Source organism: Guyanagaster necrorhizus, assembly GCF_019112545.1.
Source record: "Guyanagaster necrorhizus MCA 3950 unplaced genomic scaffold BT62scaffold_5, whole genome shotgun sequence".
NCBI classification, from domain to species: domain Eukaryota; kingdom Fungi; phylum Basidiomycota; class Agaricomycetes; order Agaricales; family Physalacriaceae; genus Guyanagaster; species Guyanagaster necrorhizus.
Genome location: NW_025064884.1, coordinates 460,492 through 480,060, shown reverse-complemented (window position 1 = coordinate 480,060; position 19,569 = coordinate 460,492). Strand labels below are relative to the sequence as shown.

At 48.3% G+C, this 19,569-nt stretch overlaps 7 protein-coding genes across 7 annotated transcripts; 2 read left to right on the top strand and 5 right to left on the bottom strand.

Moving 5' to 3' along the window:
* Positions 1-339: 339 nt before the first annotated feature.
* On the bottom strand, positions 340-2,563 carry BT62DRAFT_928411 (acyl-CoA dehydrogenase domain-containing protein). The gene is made up of 12 exons (XM_043185500.1): positions 2,318-2,563; positions 2,244-2,266; positions 2,145-2,194; positions 1,767-1,985; positions 1,609-1,718; positions 1,526-1,551; positions 1,358-1,476; positions 1,237-1,303; positions 1,024-1,184; positions 664-972; positions 532-616; positions 340-445 (listed from the first exon to the last, which is right to left on the bottom strand). The coding sequence occupies exons 1-12, from the start codon at positions 2,394-2,396 to the stop codon at positions 389-391; spliced, it is 1,305 nt and encodes a 434-aa protein (XP_043043183.1). The 5' UTR covers positions 2,397-2,563; the 3' UTR covers positions 340-388.
* Positions 2,564-4,993: 2,430 nt separating this feature from the next.
* On the top strand, positions 4,994-6,713 carry BT62DRAFT_600773 (uncharacterized protein). Its single transcript, XM_043181558.1, has 7 exons — positions 4,994-5,183; positions 5,241-5,250; positions 5,304-5,329; positions 5,381-5,685; positions 5,738-6,049; positions 6,109-6,209; positions 6,264-6,713. Exons 1-7 carry the CDS (start codon positions 5,102-5,104, stop codon positions 6,538-6,540), a joined length of 1,113 nt encoding a protein of 370 aa, XP_043043182.1. The 5' UTR covers positions 4,994-5,101; the 3' UTR covers positions 6,541-6,713.
* BT62DRAFT_600809 (uncharacterized protein) lies at positions 6,671-7,340 on the bottom strand. Its single transcript, XM_043181559.1, has 3 exons — positions 7,170-7,340; positions 6,940-7,121; positions 6,671-6,885 (listed from the first exon to the last, which is right to left on the bottom strand). Exons 1-3 carry the CDS (start codon positions 7,210-7,212, stop codon positions 6,823-6,825), a joined length of 288 nt encoding a protein of 95 aa, XP_043043181.1. The 5' UTR covers positions 7,213-7,340; the 3' UTR covers positions 6,671-6,822.
* A 1,303-nt stretch (positions 7,341-8,643) lies between these two features.
* BT62DRAFT_978892 (ribosomal protein L35Ae) lies at positions 8,644-9,245 on the bottom strand (the record flags this gene model as incomplete). Its single annotated transcript, XM_043189389.1, has 5 exons — positions 8,644-8,667; positions 8,721-8,814; positions 8,864-8,928; positions 8,987-9,110; positions 9,232-9,245. The coding sequence occupies 5 exons, from the start codon at positions 9,243-9,245 to the stop codon at positions 8,644-8,646; spliced, it is 321 nt and encodes a 106-aa protein (XP_043043180.1).
* A 355-nt stretch (positions 9,246-9,600) lies between these two features.
* Positions 9,601-13,328, bottom strand: BT62DRAFT_1001970 (DUF221-domain-containing protein; the record flags this gene model as incomplete). Its single annotated transcript, XM_043176794.1, has 16 exons — positions 9,601-10,203; positions 10,256-10,644; positions 10,694-10,763; positions 10,816-10,959; positions 11,011-11,020; positions 11,075-11,146; positions 11,195-11,266; positions 11,320-11,383; positions 11,435-11,503; positions 11,552-11,663; positions 11,731-11,871; positions 11,919-12,053; positions 12,108-12,294; positions 12,344-13,046; positions 13,128-13,176; positions 13,227-13,328. The coding sequence occupies 16 exons, from the start codon at positions 13,326-13,328 to the stop codon at positions 9,601-9,603; spliced, it is 2,922 nt and encodes a 973-aa protein (XP_043043179.1).
* Positions 13,329-14,725: 1,397 nt separating this feature from the next.
* On the bottom strand, positions 14,726-18,534 carry BT62DRAFT_1001968 (uncharacterized protein; the record flags this gene model as incomplete). The annotated part of the gene is made up of 5 exons (XM_043176793.1): positions 14,726-15,289; positions 15,342-15,503; positions 15,558-17,054; positions 17,111-18,168; positions 18,222-18,534. The coding sequence occupies 5 exons, from the start codon at positions 18,532-18,534 to the stop codon at positions 14,726-14,728; spliced, it is 3,594 nt and encodes a 1,197-aa protein (XP_043043178.1).
* Positions 18,535-18,838: 304 nt separating this feature from the next.
* BT62DRAFT_917315 (uncharacterized protein) lies at positions 18,839-19,498 on the top strand (the record flags this gene model as incomplete). Its single annotated transcript, XM_043184033.1, has 3 exons — positions 18,839-19,082; positions 19,108-19,193; positions 19,241-19,498. The coding sequence occupies 3 exons, from the start codon at positions 18,839-18,841 to the stop codon at positions 19,496-19,498; spliced, it is 588 nt and encodes a 195-aa protein (XP_043043177.1).
* Positions 19,499-19,569: the final 71 nt, after the last annotated feature.

Here is a 19,569-nt window from a genome sequence, read left to right as displayed (position 1 = left end):
CAACCAAAAAAAAAACAAGTTTGGCGCATGATCGCATCACGAAGGTAGGAGGGTTCTTCAATCCTTCAGACATCGTAACCACATTATCGCCCTTCTTCTGTCATCGGAAATCGCGTGTGCCTTGTTGAAACGTTAATGTATCTGGCACAAGAACCTCACTACCGTCGGAGCCTACCGACGCCGGAAGAACCGTTAGGAGACAGCGGGCTCTCGTTGGCCAGGAGACGAACCTTTCCGAGTCTCCGCGCTTGGATGAGGAGCAGCGGGCAATATTACCTTGGTTTTGTACTAGTCAGCTGAATCCCTTGGCGTTTAGCAGCCAGAGAGCACTGGACGAAGTGACAGAATTCCGCTTTATTTGTTGTTGTACATACATGGGCCCATGAATTTAGGCGAACGCTTGTATACCAGTCATGGCTTTCCCGAGTATCAAAGTGTGAATGTCCTAAAGTAAAAGGTTCGATAAACGTATAGAAAGCAGGGTTTATGAAAGATACGCACATAAGTTCCTTCAAAAAAGAATATTTTAACGTAGTTTAAAAGAAGGAAGTGGCAAAAGTTACCTTCATATGTATTAGTAACCTGCAGATTAGCAGCATGTCTTCCAACGTGATATCTGGACCTTGTTAGCACCAATAGCATAGAAAAATATGAACGACTGACTCGTCAGCGCAAGCATTTCCACCCAAAATATCTAATACAATTCTCGAGTGTTGCAAAGCTTTTCCGCAATTGTTCCTCTTGACCATACTTATCATTTCAGGTGAATATTGTCCGGCCTCCTTGAGCCTTCCGACTTGCAAACTAGCTAGTAGCCCCAGGGTCACCTCCGTCTGGGCATCGACTAGTTTCTTCTGGACAAGCTGGAACGAAGCCAACGGACGCTGGAACTGGTGTCGTTCGAGTGCATACTCTCTCGTGCGGTCGATGCAATCCTCCAGAGCGCCCATGACTCCCCACGAAATGCCATACCTGATTGTTGGAAACATCAATCACTGTGGAAGCAATGACATGACAGCATACCGAGCAGAGTTCAAGCAAGAGAATGGCGACCCCAACCCCTTTGATTTAGGTAACAAGGCATCGTGGGTTAACCGAACAGAGTCCATGAAGATTGATCCTGTGAGAGAAGCTCGTAACGCTACTTTGTTCTTGATAGCTTGCGTCTCGAGTCCTTTCATTCCCTGAGGGACCAGGGCTTAATACACCAAAGGCGTATTGACGAAGGTCACTGACCTTTTCAAGGATGAAACCACGGATTTTTTGGTCCCACTTGCAGGTGGCCCAGATTATGAACACGTCGCTGCAAAGCTTAAAGATCAGCTACGGCGATCTTATGGCTACGATCCAAACATACGCGACAGGTGCGTTGGAAATCCACGTCTTGCTTCCGTTGATAATGAATCCTCCTTCTATTTCTTCGGCAGTGGTTTCCATGTTTGCCGGGTCCGACCCATGGTTGGGTTCGGTAAGTCCCTACAGAGCACGTTAAGATAGGACAACTGACAGGAACGTACAAACTTACAAAAGCACCAATAATTTCACCCTTGGCTGTTCATGACAAAGTCATTTATCGAGACACACATGGAAATGAGAGATGGTACCGACCAAGACGAGGGATGTACTTCTCTTTCTGAGCATCTGTCCCAAACTCGTTGATGGGATGCATGACAAGAGAAGACTGAACGGATGCTGTTGAGCGGTACCCGGAATCTACTCTATTACAAGCTCAGTGTGTACGAAAATAAGCTAAAGCAAAACTTTACCGTTCAATTTCTCGTGCGATGAGTCCGTACGCGACTTGGCTCGTTCCAGCACATCCGTAGCCTTGAATTGTAGAGCCTAGAAGTCCAAGTTTTCCCATTTCAGGCAGGACTTTCGGATCGAATTCTATTGGGTTAACATTAGAAACGCGGACACAGGTATTATCATCGTCACAAGCCTTCTGTACGCCATCCTTCCAAGACGCGAGGCAGAAGGTTTTCCTAGAAGCACACGGTTAACACCACTTGACTGAGCAATGGACCTGCAGGTGCAGAAATTTCGTGAGTTTCGACTGAGACTTGCCTGACAGTACTGATGGGCAGTATCCCTGGCCATAGATGAGGTCAGAAAAGGTCCAATAACTCAGTTGATGGACTTACCGAATCGCGATTTCCTCCTCAGTGAGAAGGTTCTCGACATTCAAAGGGTCCTAGTGGCGATATAAGCGTGGGAATGACACTGAATAATGGCGAACGTGCCTCCCAATGAAACTTGGCGAATTCTGGCTCGACAGGTGAGTGAGAGATGGCCAAGAAACGAGCTCAAGACTGACTTGAAGATGCGAAGCGTACGTAGCCGACCTGCTTGAGAGCATTTGTACGGACAAAAGGAGAACGGGATAACAAGGACATGGTCGATGGCAAAGTGTGCAAGAACAGGCGAAGGTGAGCCCTAAATCTGGCATTAGATGGCCCAAACGGCTAATTAGGCCGGCATTACAGATCAGGAATGACCACTACGCAGTACTTGGTTGTCAGACTTTGCCAGAACGTCTTCAACTTCGTGGTCAGTGGCGTCGGAATGCTGGACCGATTCGGCCGATTAACCCTAAAGTGTATGGAAACAAGAGTCACATGTACTCATTCCGCCCTCACTAGCACCAAGAATCTCTCCGTTTTACCTGTATCATCCAATAGTATTTCGAAATCATTACATTCAGAATGTACTATTGTTGCAATGGAACCATAAAGCACAACACAACGGTCTTCCGAGTTGCTTGTAAGCAGCCGGACCGGTACATTGAGGTGGACTCAATTATACAGTTATAATTTGAATCAGTCAAAACGACAGCACACCCTTGACCGTGGCACGCAGCATATATTGGTATGGATTGCATGTCCTTACACTGCCAAAAGCCCAAGACAGGATTAAATAAGTGAACAAGGATCAAATATTGTGTCTATCATGCCTTTCTTAGATTCAGACCAAAGATACCAACTCTGCCTTCTGGCGCAGGCTGATAATGATGCATACGCGACATCGTTGTTTGTGTAACAAGCAAAGGGTACTACAAAGAGCTATGGGGTGCTAAAAGTATGTGCTATAGCAGAAGATGAGCTTTAAGCTTCCAATCAGTAACCCTGTGTGGCAGCCTATGAAGAAAGATCCGAAAAAGATAGCTTTAAACGTGAGATGTTCAAGTTGGGAAGTTGAACGAATTTCCCCAAGTTCAGGAGGCACGTGCATGTCATTTCTGCTTCCAAGTCACTTCCTTTTCCTCCTTTTCCCTACCATGGTAACTTCCAGGATCATCGAAAGTCAAATTCCACAGTTATTCATACCACTGTACTGCCTATAGTGGGCTGGAACACATCTTGAAAATTTCTAGGTACGGACGGTGTGTCCGGCTATACCCACTAGCATGTAGCTTGTCCGATCGGATTAATCGAGCAGAGTCTGATCTCCAGACGGCTCATCACAGATTCCGAGCGTAACTAGCATCGTTCATTCATCCCGCCTAGCTAGTGGAGGTTCACTAATCACGCGGATGGCGCCAACTAATGCGAATCCATACTTGTATTAGGTACGTCGTTTGGACGTTTCTCTCTGTTCGAAGGTTTGACCATCCTATAAGACCCGAGTAGATTTGAATCAAGATGAGGGGGTCAGAGGAACACATATACTGTCTACGACAGACCGCTGTCTTCGTGCTTCTCCCGATGGTGGTACCTGAAATTTGTGCGTTAAGTACCAGTGGACGAAGCTTAGGTTCTTTGCCATTTTGTTCACAGACAATCTTTCGACATGCTTCTTGTCGAGAACAGGAAGGACGAAAGCTACCAATACAGAAACATCTGGAGTAGAGTGTTTCTTACGCCTGTCACAGTGATACGATCAAATTCGCTTATGGTTCTTTCACTTGGACTGCGACGCCATGGTCACCTCAAAGGACATCATCGAAGACGTCGGATTTTCCATGGAATGTACTCGTGATTCAGTCATATACTGCTGTATACGCTCGTGACATGGGGTAAGATGGTATGCATCATTGGATGGAGAGTGTGAGACAATGCATTATGAGCACCTGGGTGGCCCAGACTTTGATAGGTTCATATCTCCTTCATGGAAACTGCTCCAATGACTCTTGTCCTCAATGGACTTTTGATCAAATGATCTATAATGACCTCCACTCTCCGCGTCGGGCCCGACAGTCAAGCGTTGATGCATCTCTTTCGGGCAGTCTTTCTTTTAGGGTTCGTTTCATCTGGCAGGCAAACCTGCCCAGCAGGTTCAGAACTACTTTGTTTCATCATCACATGCAATTTTTATGACAAGGCTCAAGTCGAACGCATAGGCTCTTTTACAACGGAGAGTTGAGTGCTTATTTTATTTAGAACATCTTTGTACGAAAGATGAGAGTGAATTTCAGGTCGATCTATTTCAGCTCGTAAACCTTTCGCCCTTAGGTCTCCCACTAATTGAAGATTATGCCAGTAATATAACATCATCAGAAGCTTTCCTGGTGGCCCCCCCGCGGTGTGTTTGATGAAATATATAGATCACCCACGTGAGTCACGTCTGGCCATTACCATCGACAGAAATACTCCCTCGCTTGGTAGAATACTATAAGGACCACAGTCGAAAACTCAGTCGTGATTCTGGAAGGATCAACCATCATTCCAAGAAACGCCGTGTCCGACAGTGCGGTGGTCATGCCTCCACCGCATTATGCCATCCTTTACTGTTAACCTCGAATAGATGGCATTGTCAAGTCTCGAAGAAAATCAACAATAGTATAAAAGCCTCAAAATTCACATCCATAACTATAACTATCATCATCCACTCTGCCAGTCCCACAGACCCAGCATCTCTTAGATTTACAAATCTCTCTCCGAGTTGATAAAAAATGTCTTGTTGCGAACCGTTCCAGTCTTGGGTCTCAAGAAAGGTCTTATCGTCCTTGACACTTCCGCGAATGTTACGAGTGCGCGTCGTAACGGTCGGCGCGTCCTCGTTGTAGGCGGGGGTGTCAATGGTCTAACGTACGTAGGCTATTTTTCGTGCATATACCATTTATGCGGGACTGTCCCATACACGTGTTTACAGAACTGCCTGGATGTTGCTTGATGCAGGATACGATGTCACCATCGTGTCAGAGCAATGGGCGCCGGCGACACCTCGTATCACCTCTCAGATCGGTAAGTAAATTTTGCGTCGGAAGCTGGATCCCAGCACTTACGGTGATTTCTCTCTAGCCGGAGCGTTGTAAGTTCTACGCGTATATCGTCTTCAGCCAAGACCTAACCTCCGTTTACCAGGTGGGAATATCCTCCAGCCGTCTGTGGTGTGTCTACATTATTTCAGTTCGAACCTCACTCAATCACACTCTTCACAGGCCAGCACACAGACGCAAAGTCCTTGGCGTTGTCCAAAGGGTGGTCATTGGCATCCTACCGTGTTTTCGACCAGCTAAGCAAATTCCTGCCCGCCATCAAGATGCGCACCGCCAATTTCTTCTTCGGAAAACCGATCGAGGACCTCCTTGATCAATTGCGCAAGATGCGCGAGATAGAAGCGTCTTGCATTAAAGGCTTTGTCCGGGACCCCGACTTGATTGCGAAACACGCAGTCAACCAGAATGCTGGCGTTGTCGATGCATACTCCCATCTGGCTCCTGTCATCGACACAGACGCATACATGGCGAGTCTTGTCACACTTAAATTTCGCCGGTTGTATTGACCCTGATATTTAGGTCTGGCTTCATGATCTGGTCGAGGTGAAAGGCGCGGAATTGATCACTCGCCGCATCGATGGCGATCTCTTGGACTCGGAGGCGAAGCTACTCGAGACGTACGGTGCGGTTGCAATTGTCAACGCGACTGGCCTCAATTCGTTCGAGGCTGCAGGAGACAAGTCTTGCTACCCCCTACGTGGTGGATTAATCCGACTCGTCAACGACGGGAAGCGGTTCGCCAAGGTTACGGAAGCCCTCGCTGTGACTCACGACAACGAACTGAGCTCGGAGCATGAAGATATCGTGTTCATAGTTCCTCGAAACGACAACGTATGCTGACTCAGTCTCCCATTCCCCATTCAGTCTCCTTCGATTTACCCTACTTGTAGATCCTTATCCTCGGTGGAATCGCTCAGCCTCACAAATGGGAGCTTGACTTCACCATGGAGTCGCCTGAGATCCAGCGTATGCGTGAGCGATGCAACAAGTTGTACGTGCTCTCCAATATACGATGTATCCGGACCGCTAATAACGGCACTGGCAGTGTTCCTGGACTGGAGAATGCAGAATTTGACCCTGTAGCGCCTGTGGTTCAAGGTCTGCGACCGACGCGGGTAGGGAATGTGCGGGTAGAGCGGGAGCTGCGGTCGAATCGGATGCATGGTGGATTCAGCAGCATTATTCATTCGTACGGCCAAGGAGGCTCTGGTTTCTCGTTCTCTGTTGGGTGTGCGGTGGATGTTCTGCACTTGATTGACAAAGTGGTGCTTGAAAGGACGGCTGGGAACTTCAATGTACATATGTATCGTTCTAATATGTGATCCGCCGAGTGACCGGTTTCATTAGGTTTTACTCTTGTATTATCTTTGAGTTGTTACTACCGTTCACTGCTCCAACTTCTTGTTATGAATGCGACATAGTGTGTATTTGGATACCAACATTTCTCATCTACAGCGATATGTGGCGACCACCACGAATCTAGTGCTCCTGTTGAACCTAAAGCGGTGGTCACTAGTTCCGACGTTTTGGGACAATACTATGCCTCCGACATTAAGTTGATGCCGGTCGGTGAGAAGAGCGTATTTACACTTTTCTCCCACCATTCACGAACTTCGGGGGAGAGCTTGCCCATAAGGTCGTTCAGGCCTAATTTTCTTTGTTCTGCGCTATAAAGGTTCATGGTATGAGCAGGCAATGAGGATTCCACGAAATAATATTACCTGCTCAGCAAACAGTGATTTTCTCGGTCCAAACCACACCGTCGTGCCCACAATCTTGTTCGAGTCCGAGACGTCAGAAGCTAAATCGATGGTTCCCGCTAAATCGGCGGCCCGAATCATCGGCCGGAACAGAGGATCCATCAGATTCTTGTCATCGCCCACCAACCCTTTAACCACGAGTACTACAATATTCAATATAGATTGAACAGGAGACAAGTCGGAGAGCATACGGTCATCGTAAGCCTTCACGGTTAAATCCACATATGAGAACATTTCGTGTGGTAGGTTTTCAGTGGTGAAGCAGGGGTTTTATACTTGTGTCTAGTACCGGTTGATGGGTTGGAGGGTTTGGTATATTCATATCCATGCTGCAAGATGCTCGTTATCGTCTTCATTTCTTCTTGGGCAGAGATACAAGGTAGAACCCTGAGGACCCCGAGGCAAAGCAAAGAAGCCTGATTATCAACGGGGAACTACAAGAGTTGCAATGGCCACCGGGGAGTTGGTCCTTGGCGTCAGACTGTTTGATACTATTGACACGTGAATAACCCTGCGGAAATGAGTAGTCAGAGGACTGGCAATGGTTATCAGAATAGAGATTCGGTGCCCACCAGATGCTTTATCGCCAGTACCAACGATATCAACACTGCATCTAGGATGAGAGTAGGCTATTTCGAGAGTGCGACGTAGAGGAAAAAGCGGGAGTTTGTGGGAATCTAAAAGACTACCGAGAAACGGCTTGGTCACTGGCAATGTAGAATAAGAGACTGATTTCATGTTCAGTTTTCTTATTGCATGGTAATGGACCAAACGTCAAGAGAGACGGCAAAGTCAAGCGCTCGAAACTGAGCGATCGTTGAAACCTAAGACCTGAGTTTCTTGACCAAAAACAGTAGTCTGATTGACCTCATCATTCACAATTAGATGCCACTCAAGTTACTTGTGGACAACATCGTGTTTCGATGAGAAGGGATCACCTCATCCGGAGATGCGCTCGTCACCTGTACGAAAGAACGAGCACGGCGAATGACTAGACTTGGACCCGACACAACATACGGTACCGTTAGGTACCTACTCAAGTGTCACTTAGTTATTGTCATGCATTGATTTCTGAATGAAATATATCTGATTTGGTACGCAAAAACAGATACGAAGATTCCAGTTCAAAGTGGGCGAAATAGCTTGTGATCCCAATTGTATCTCACTGGACGGCCCCCCGACTAATGATCGGATTAGTGTATTATGAGCACTGACGAGTGCTTGTAGACGCGTTGAACTCGGGGCGAACGCGGCGAAAGGTGGTGAGAAACGTGAATAGAATGTATTTTATGCATTCTGGTCCATCTCAACAAGTTCGCCATGGTGAATCAGTGTTGTAGTATAATTTTGATGTCACCACTTGTGTAGAGGAGCCACTTAACCATAAGGCGTTTTCGAAATGATAGGATCCACATCAGTCACATCGAGCACGTATTCGAAACTAACCATCTCTTACCCGTGAAGGGCGGCTCACCTTTTGAGCTGCACACAACCGAGGAACGACATATACTAGAGCAAAGAACGTATTCAGTGCTCGAATGACTCTCACTTGCACCTCACTCGATCTCAATATGTGTCTATGCAACCAAGCATGTCATATTGCATTATGTGAATCGGATAAGAGTGCCAGAGGTGTCATACGTATACGCATAGAGTACAGACCATCTAGATCGTCGAGGGGTAGAGCATCTAAGAGGAGGTAAGTCTACAAATGTACTGGAGGGCGTATCAGAGCGACGCACCACCCGAACACTAGCACCGAACGCGCGGGGAGGGAGGTTGGAGCGGAACTTTGACTTTACGACACCAGAGCTTCCATGTGGCCGGGTCACTCGTCTATTGAGGAAACTGAGTACGCTGTCTAATTTGAAACCGGTTTACGCACCCCCAAATGACTCGCACTTTGGATCCTTTTACTTCCCGCTTCGCCTTGTAGACATATGCAACTCGCTACAATGAGAAAAACATATCAGTTTGCAGGATGGTTTCAGAGATCAAGTGCGCACACCTTGCCGAGGTAGAATTGGGCATCCTCCTTGGTAGCAACACCCTCAATCTGAAGGAGAGAGGTGTTGGGGCGAGTGTTGCGCTTGGCCCGCTTGTGTCCAAGGACACGACCTTTGGAATACAATCTGCCAGAAAGACCGTAAGCGTCATCCATTCAAGTCGGCGTCCATCCATCGTTTCTAGCCATCCAAAACGCTCCAAATCGCAGATGTGGCATCTCGGACAACATCAAAAAGGACCTCTCACCTTGTTGAGCCCATTTTGCTGGAAAAAAAAGAGTGCTGGCGCCTTGAGAACGTTCGAGGACCTTGAGAATGTGTTGACAGCCGAAAATGTCGATTGGCTTCTAATGCAAACAGAGGTAAACATTCTTATCAAGGGGCCTAGGGCCAGTGCTTGCACATCCGTCGTTGCTCACAGTTCAGAGGCAATGTGAATAGTCGGTTTCGGTAGCATCCGTTCATCACAATAGTATACTCATGCTGTAAGTACGTGGTCCATCACATCAACACCACACAAGCCCAACGCATGAAGAGACCAATCCTAAATCGTCAAGCGCAGAGAAGCAATAGAAAGCAATAGGAAGCGATAAGAAAAAAAAAATAGAATATCCCATTAACCTCTGTATGGACCACGGCCCGCCATGCTGCCATTACCTCCAGAAGGACCCCGGTCATGAGAATAGTGCCGTTGTTGGTTGGCGTATGGCCGAGGACTAGCCGTTCGCTCATCCAGTGGGCTGCCACTACGGCGCTCCACAAATGGGCTACCACTCCGCTCCTGCTGGAATGGACTCATCGTCCGATCCACAGGTACTCCGGCGTAAAATGATGACTGAGAGCCCTGCGGCCGATGTACCGGCGCCTCCCTCATAGCACCATCATTGTGCATTGTTGGCGGTATTGACGGCGCTAGGGATTGCGACGAATCAAACCCTTGCTGCTGCTGATAGTACATCTGCGATTGTGGACTGAGCAGAGGCTCTCGTGGGGAATCCATCGCGGTCAACTCAAAGTGCTCCGCAGGTGAAGTTGAGCTGCTTCCACCGGCAAGATATCGGTCGCGGTCGTAGCCATTGAGCAACGTTGTGCTACTGCCATAAAAGTTGGAATTTGAAGGGCCGCCATCCAATAATGTAGTGGAGGTTACTGATCGTGCGTCCCAGTCCAGTTCGCCACGATCACGTTGATATTGGATAGGGTCATATTCGAGATCACGCTAAGGACAGATGTGAGCAGATAGAAAGTGTGTCAGTACAACACATGCTTACCTGATCAATGGCAGCAATCTTGATCCCACCTTCGACGATCTGTGCATCCATCTTTTGTCCGCCGTACTCATCAAGTTTGGCTTGATCTCTGCCAATCTTGCCCTTGTACACTTGACCAAGGAGAGGCATCATGTTTGCATGCAACATTGGCGTGAATAAATCAGCATGAAGAGCAGGATGTCCAAAGCGTTTCCCTAGCTTGTTGCCCTTGTTATCAGCGCGTTCCGAATACACCTTTGCCAGCCGGAGTTCGTCTTCCGAAGGATTGTAGTAGCGGAATGCGCTGTCGAACACCTTATTGGCGTAGATCTTGTATGCGATGACAATGATGATGGGCGGAATAGTAATGAGCCATTGCAGTGACTTGAAACCATATTGAAGACCAATGGCTGCACAGATGAATGAGAATCCGTCGCAACAACGGGTAATATAACCTACTCAGAACAAGTAAGGCTTGCATGAGAGAAACGCAAAACAACAGTCGGTTCATGATGACATTCCACATTCGCTGTATGTTCAAATGAATGAGCAGGGGTCACGAATTCTTTGGATGCACTTACGCCACCAGTTTCGACCTTACTCACGAACACAAACATCAGTTGATATTTGTATACGAAGGAGCTCATCCAGAAGACAATAGCAGCAGCCAAGGACACTAGCGGCGCGAGAGGAGCGAACACCAGTCCAACGGAACCCATGAACAGCTAAAGGTGTAGTTCAGTGAAGGCGTGTCCGCTACGCAAATGCGAACTCACTGTGTTGCCGCTGCAAGTACATGATTATCAGTACTCTGCCACACCAATAAAGAGGTCCACTTACTAGTACACGGCATACGGAAAGATGGGAGGCTGAGTCCACTCTCGGATGTCGCGCGGAGTACGACCAAACACGCTGTAAGGAAATAAGCACTGAGCATTCAACGTCGGCAACCTTACTCACTGAGTCTTGAACGACAACCATAGCAAGTTGATAATCTGAGCCAAATCAAAAACTACTAGGAAACCACGCAAACTACAATTCATGAAATCAGCTTTCAAGCGCCCGTTCCAGAGGAGCCTACTTACGGGAAGAACGTCAGCCAATAAGACGCTTGATCAATATACGTCCTGTTAATGGTATCGGGCAACGCTGAAAGTATGAGAGGATTAGATAGATGCGTATCCTAGTGGTAGAACCTACTATCAAGATTGCTAATGATCTCATTGAAACTCTTCTTCCCAATCTGTGCAACAATCTGTTTCACCGAATCTAAATGGCGGTGAGTTCAAGTTGTCACGTATAACTGATACGACGCACTAAAAATAACACCAATCAATGTGAAGATAATCAGCTGCGAGATGACCAGGAAAGCAAAGTAGCGAGCGACGACAGCACGGTCAAGTCTAGAGTGCGTAAGAGCGCCCATATACTAGAGGAGGGGGAGGAGGGAAATGTCAGGGATAGTATGTCCTGAACGGCTTTCCACAGCCTCATACCTGCGTCAACCATCTCATGATTATAGGCAAAAAGAATCCAAAAAGACCGGACACTGCCGGTGGAAGTACACCAGAAACGAAAGCAAAGGAAGTGGGTGATGAAGACGACCATTGTGCAAGGAATGTCACGTATGAAGTCAACTAAGAAGCCCGTCAGAACAAGTAGAGTGCTACATTGTGTTACTTACCGAGTCCAAGTTGGCCAACACTGATATGATGAACAAGGGTACCGTGTTGAAGAAACATACGAGGGCCAGAAAGAGGAATCCGGTCAACTTTTTCCTTGCAAGTTCACCTTCTGATTTGTTCATGTTCTCCCAGATCTACATCTCGATGTTATTAGGCGTCGTTGCGGAAGAAACTGAAGCTTGACTCACGATATCTTTGGGATTAGGAGCCAGTTCAATGTCCGTTCCTTTAGGATGCTTCCCGCTCAATAGCTTGGCCACAATGTGAGCGTAAGGAACTGCGGCCATACTAGCGAACCCGTAGTTTTCCGCTTTGCGAGTGTCTATTTGGGAGCGATATTCCTCTATGACAGCCTCCGTGCGCTTGAGCTTTGCGCTACAGCTTTGATGAGAAATAGGGTCCAACACAAAGGACAGGAACTCACGTATAGAATTCGATAGCGTCGTGCGTTTGCCCACCAAGACCGCAATGACCACCAATTCTTACAATTGGTCGTCTCTTGCCTATCTTCCCATCCTTTAGGTACTTGACGAGATATTGCTCCAACTCTCTAACTGTGTCGTTGTGATACTCAATCAACTCCGGGAGCTTTCCGACCCTCCTTCCTATGTGAACGCTAGTTGTTGGATAGGGAACGTGCACGGATTCAAAGATGTCCTTGATACCCATGTCAGACTGATACTTCTTAGGCACATGCCTCACAGTGAGGGTCCGAGCGTAGAAAGACTGGAGGTATTCCGGAGACCGATACCACTCCTGACGCAATCGTACGACTTGCGTCCAGTTGAGGTGAACAAGCGCGATGATGAGGCCGGTGATTAGGTAGGATACCGTAACATGGACGAAGAGGAGGTTGCCAGACACGTCACGAATCGTTAACATACTCAAGATATCACGGTTGCTGGAATCGACGTTCTTAAGGTTGTAAACGGCGTTGATAGGAATGAGAATGCCGCAAGTCAGAACGGCGACACCGGTGAATAGCCAGCGCATGAGTCGCAGGAAACGAAGGAAGGTGACTGCATCGAGACCTATTTTGTCGACGAGCTCGGGCTCCTTCGTGTGGAGTAGTGGGGGAAGCCAACCGAACAAGACAGAATCATTTATCCGAGGCGGGGGCTTGTTCCCTACATGATACTTGACCTTTGGCTCATAGATAATCTAGGAAGAAAAGATGAATGCATGTTAGGGATAATTGCAAGGGGTACCTGCCTTGTTTTTGGGACGTAAAAAATTGAAGGCAAGGACAGTAACGGTCTGATTAGATGTCAATGTTATGTCGCCAGTCGACAAGATAGGATACGCACTGAAACGATACTCATCAACACCACTTGAGAGCCAACGGCAGCGGGCGCCAGCGTCCGCGAGTTGGTATTAAGGATGTCTCCAGCATCATCGAGGCCGCCCATTCTCTATCAACAACGGCCCTTGAAGAAATTAAAGAAATATTTGGTCGTGAAGAGCGTGGGCCTGCAGGACGGCAGATAGTATATGTTGCTTCGAGAAGAAGACTGAATCGTGAATAAGGAGGGTAGAGGTATAGGACGGTGAGGATTGAGGTCGTCTGGTGGGACAAGGGAAAGAATAGCTCGCAGGGACCAGCCGCCCAATGGCTACGAATGCCGTCATATTTGTCTTTCCGACTTCCGAAATGCCATCCTGACAACAAAGCAAGTGGCGAATAAAGATAGGATTACATGTATGAATCTCATTATTATTTACACCGCCTATTGTTACGACCAACAACGTCCACACGTTCGCATTCGAGGGTAAACAAGGAATTTCCACTGCAGGGTAAGGTTAGCAGGTAGAGCGGTGGTCGCACCTTACCGCATCTGCCATGTCCAAGCGATTTTCTTTGACACATCTCCTTCTTGACGTTTCAAAATTCTGCTGGCTATCTCATCTATCAGGTTGCTGGGAGCAAGACAGGCTCATGGAGTGCAGACTACGTCCGCGGCCACAGTTACGCGTAGCGATCACCATGTAGAATACTTTCATCAGTCGCCGAACTACAGAAGGAGATGTATCATGAATTTGAACTCCGGCTACTCACTTCAGGTCTCATTGTCGTCCCATACCGGGTGCCAAGTGAAATGATAAGCAGAGAAGCGAACATCATGCAAATCAGTCATTTTATGTGCATTAAGAGAACACTGCACAAAGCAAATATGCAACGTGACATTACTATTCGAGTCTAAGAGGTCCTCTCTCTTGGCGGTCGACATTGATTAGGCGGTGGTGGGAAATGTATTACCGCTAACATGAAAGAATAAACGCAACGGCACTACCGCAAAGCGGAAGCTTGGTATTCGCGAAAATTGCTATAGATATGCAGAACATAATATACATGACCATTTAGACCTTACTGCGTCCCACAGCGGCCCTAAATAAACAGCGTGCACGATGCAAGGGAGATGGATGAAGAAAGACAGACAACAAGAGCCGTAACAACTATATAGTGGATATTGCAACGAAGACACTAGTGAAATATATGGGATGAAGTACTGTGTATGACCATGAAAAAGTGAGAGCAATATATAATTGATAGTGATGGTGGTCGAAGAACGAAATAGTGAGAGGTGAGTGACGAGCAATGTATATGAAGGCTTGCGACGGATGAAACAGTCCTAAAAGGATGAGAGCGGCAGAGAGCAGAACCAAAAAAGAATAAAACGTGTCATTGGACTGTAGAATGCGTTAAGAACTGGAAAGTGGCTCATTGGTACATCGGTGGATAATTGCGAGAAAGATAATATTGCGTGTCAGATGCGAAATGCGTATCGAGGTCGAACTTGCCGTCCGCTTATACTGCTCGAGCGGGTTCTATGTTGTGGACACTGGGTGACAATGCTCGTGGAATGAAGTGATGGGAATGATGGTCTTGCTGCTGATCAGGAAGATTGTGATCGGGTATATTATGCATGGAGGGAGTCACACCAAATGGCGAGAAGGCTGAGCTCCCTGAAGTGGCGGAAGACGTCAAAGCGTACCCGTAGGAACCAGTACGTGAAAAGTTGGTAGCTGACGACACTGATCCACCAAACGCCATCGACGAGGGCGAGCTCGAGAAAAATCGTGGCGGAGGTGACGCGAGGTAGCCATGTGAATGATGTGGTGGAGGAGATAAGACAGCATCCCGCTTGGAAAAGCTCGGCCGTTCGTCACCGCAGTTATACGTCCCTGCCGAGTAGGTTTGCGACTGCTGCTGCTGTAACATAGACCCGCTACCAGTGGCACTAGTAGGTGTGCGAACACCAAGAGGATTCTTACTGTACGATAACCGAATACCCCCGCCCTTGACCAAACCTCCCAGAGGGTGGCCATACAATTCGTTTAGTGCCTTCGCTGCGTGATTGACATCTTCAAACTGTATAGAAGAGTAATCAGAATCTACACCGTAAGTGGGAAAAATGAATTACCTCCACGAAACACATGGGTCCGGTGTTCTTCTGTTTGAATGACAGTCGCCGGTACCCAGGCTGTGACGAGAACAGCTCTCGTAAAGATTCCTCCAGCGCATCAGGGGGGTAACCGAGCGGAGGAGGCGATATCGGTAAATTGCCAACATACAACGTATTGATCTAAATTTGAAATGAGGGACCCGGTTCGCGCGATGAACCATTGATATAACTCACGGGAGGGTTCTGATCTACGCCATTTCTTGTACTACCACCAGAACTAGCCCCTGATGCAGGGGATGGCAACTGTGGAGAAGTATTTCCTTGACGCGTACCCACATCTAAGCTTCCAACTGCTCGCGACATATCCTCATCCGTAATAGCATTACCCGAGCTTCTGCCACTCTGCGATCCACCATTTGCGCTCGAAGAACGAGAGTCTGTTTGGGACCGTGACTCAGTGGGATCATGAAGAGATGAAGCAACAAAGGCTTCGCGAGACGGTGAATATGGACGAGGACCTTCGGAAAATGGGACCGAAGAGCCAGATATAGAGGAGGGATCTGTAGGTGAAGACGACCGCTGAGATGATGAAGGCGGCCTGATTGGAATAGCAGAACTACCAGTCCTTCGGACATTATCCCACGGGCCAATAGAAATGTCATCCGGCTGTTGTTGGTAGGATTGAAGGCCCGCAAGAGACGTCATTTGATAGCCATTTCCACCGATAACAGGACTCGGACCGCCCGTTGCACCGGAGGGTAGCTCCACAGCGGATAACAGCCCTGTGTTGGTAGACGACTGTCGCGAGATTCCAGGAGGTACTGAGTGGAAAGCATCGTAAGCATTCACATTTCCGGTTCTCAATCGCAGCTCCTTCTCGCGTCTCTTCCATTCCCTGACTTCATCATCTCGCTCTGAGACGCTACGATGCGTGGCACCCAGACCCATAGCGTTGAGGGCAGCGACTTCTCTCTCCCGCTTGCGCTCTTCTTCATCTCTGCCGTCCCGAAAAACACCGTTCATGTCTGCAACGTGATCTCGCCACTGGGGTCTGAGAGGGCCAGCGGAATACTCCCGTTCTCTGAGATTAAGAGCCTCGGCTCCGATACCATACATATCATTGGAAACACCTCCAAGAAGCCCACTACCCCCGCCGTTAATCAGGGACGGCTGAAGTCCGTTCATTCCAGATGCACCACCAACCATTCCTTGACCAAGAGCATTGGCAGAAGCGTTAGCACCTCCTAAGCCACTGGGAATAGGGCCTACGCCTCTCTTCGTGTGCAGGTTCTTCTTCGCCATCTCAGCTTTTAAGACAGCGCCTTTCTCGATGTCAACTCGTCGACCCTGCAGCAGATCTCGGGCTGACAGCGCCTCTTCTCGTGTCCTAAACTTTGCAAAGCCAATGATTTGCTTCCTGGGGGGCATGCTCAAGCCGGCACTAGCCATGAACTGACCACTACCACTGTCATCTACGGAGGGTGCAGGCCAGGAGGACATGCCGTCACGACCACCATCGACAACGACACCACCTTGATTAACGGTGACTAGGTTATATGGATCATTAGAGCCATTGAAGGCTTGAGCATAATTCGAACCAGCGGTGGTGCGCAGGCCCGCTGTGCCAACCCCATTAATGCCGCCATATGACGTGTACTCCTTGTTGGGAATTTTGAGGGTGGCGGCCTCAAATCCAGGAGAAAAAGTAAACATGTTTTGGAACTCTCGTTCCTAAAAGAGCAGTGCTAAGTCGATTACTCTACTGCGCAAACCCGAAAAGTACACACCTGCATATCATCGGGGAAACCGACAACGAAGATAGTTGAAATGTCCTCTTGCTGTTGGACCGGACCAGAGGGCGCACCAGAACTGTTGATGAGCATGCCCCCGGGGCCGGATAAAACCGCAGATCCAGCCGCACTTCCCACAACGTTTCCGTTGACTAACGACGTAGCCGGACCAGATGGAATATGGGGACCATATGGCGTCTGTGACGACAAATGAATGCCGTTCATGTACTGACTACCGTAGCCATTAAGCTGCGACTGTTGACTTTGCGGTTGGGATTTGTGCGGGGTAAGAAGAGAAGAATGCCCGTTCGTAAACTGATGGTCGACGACACTGAACGCCTTGGGCACACTGTTTACCGTTTGGCCACCAGAAAAGTCGAGATTAGCCCGAAGCTCAAATGCTTGCATGTGGACCTGAGTGGGCGACGTTATTTGTTGAGGATACATCTCCGCAGCAGATGGGTAGAAAGTCGAGGATTCACGGTACGAGGTGGGAGAAGTGAGCATGGATGGCGTGTTGTGATGTCGCGAACGAGCAGCACTGGTAAAACTGCTGAAGGGCGATCTGAAAGGAGGGGCGTCATTGATTTTTGATGCGAGCTGCTGCTTCTGGGGATCGACGTCGACGGGATAGTCAGAGTTTGAGTGGATATGGCCACTATGGCCAGTGGTGGTGTACATGCCGTTTTGTGAAGGATGTAGATTGTACAATGTTTCCTGAGATTGAATATGATGAAGCATGGGATGGGCACCGTTGTCGGGTGGCGAGTCTGAACAAGATATGATGGGCTGCATGTGATAGGGAACGGATGAGGAGCCCTCTGAGGATGAGTTAGAGGCAGAACCGTACGAATGCCCTGCAGCGTGGTCCGAGTCAGACGACGCAAGGGGCTCAGCGTCGGCCTGAGCGTCAAGAGAATCTAGGAGGGACTTGTTGATGAAGTCCTCGTCCACTTGATGAGAAGAGATTGGTAGAAGGGGGGTCGAAGACGCCAGGATGGGCAGATAATGAGATGTGACAAAAATGGGCAGCGAGGGGGGAAAAATGAAGGAGGCTCAGCACATGAACAAGTCAGACCGCAGGATGGAAGGGAGGAGAATAGACCACAGATGGGGTGACGCAGGACAGATATGAATATAGTGGGCGGCGATGGGATGAACGATGGGCGCGGTGTACGGAATGCGCGACGCGTACAGGGCAATATTAGGGCCAACGACGACGGAAAAAAGTAGAGCAGGATGTCGCCGATGGTGTTGGGCACGATGTCGACGATAAGCAAAGGGTGTTTAAGTTCGTTGGCGGCGACGGCGACGGAAATGAGTCGGGGAAAGGGGGATATGTGCGATCGAAGAGGGTGATGGGTTGGAAGGTAACAAGCGGACGAGGCCGAATTTCCCCTCCGGATTTCGCTTCTTCCCATTTCCATCCATTACCACGCATTGACCACTTCCTTTTTAGGCATGTCAACCGATACCCAAACACAGACAAACCTGATTCATGTGATCCGAGCTCACCCTGGCCAATGGTAGCCCGCCAGTACAATTTACGCACCTCCGCCCTTCGGTTCATTGTTCCCATTGTTTCACCACCACGACAATGTCCCATACCCACAATATCTTACCTCTATCTGCGTACTGTTTCCTACCTCATTCCATCCTTCTTTTGTTCCCTATCCAAACATATCTGGCATCAATTGATTCTTTGTTCGCCTGATGCAGTAGGAAATGTTTGACTTTGTAAGCGTAGCGTCAGCCAATGAGAAAATCGTCGTTTTCGAGAGAAAGGAGTTCATGAAAGTCATGGTTGAAAAGAGAATGAATCCTTACCGAGAAATCTGCCCACATCAGTCGCACGCGATACACACGCGATGGCTCGCCAAATCCTTTGGGGCCGGACATCCTTCTGAATTCCGGCTGTCGTTATTCAGTGGCAAATTGATATTGACTTCAATTGCGATTCTGGGTGAACGTACGGCACCATGTTTTGTTCACAGAATGTCTTCTCACGTATCGCCGACGCTCCGTCGAAAAGAAGAACGGTAAACCTTGTACAGGGGGAGGCTGTGATTCTGTGAAAGACGTACATTTGACTGCGTCAATTCGGAGAGGTGATGTCATGGTCTGTAGAAATCATCGAGACGACTTCGAGAACAGTCTGTGGTCGGCTACGGAAAAACAATAACGACAGAAACGTCAACTCGCGACAAGTTACAGAGGGGCGAGAATAAACATGAGCAGGCGCACAAATACCGTATTGTTTGCGCAATACCAACAGAGGAGGTGGAGCAGTCGCAAACGTTGTACGAGGAAACTGCAATGCCATCCGAGTCGACGCAAGGAAAGAAAGGCGGCCTAAAGGGAAGTCTGTTCAACACGGCAACCTGAACGACGTAGAAGACTTTCAGGGAATACTTGCCATAAAAAATACCCACCTTGAACTTAGATTGTACGTTCAT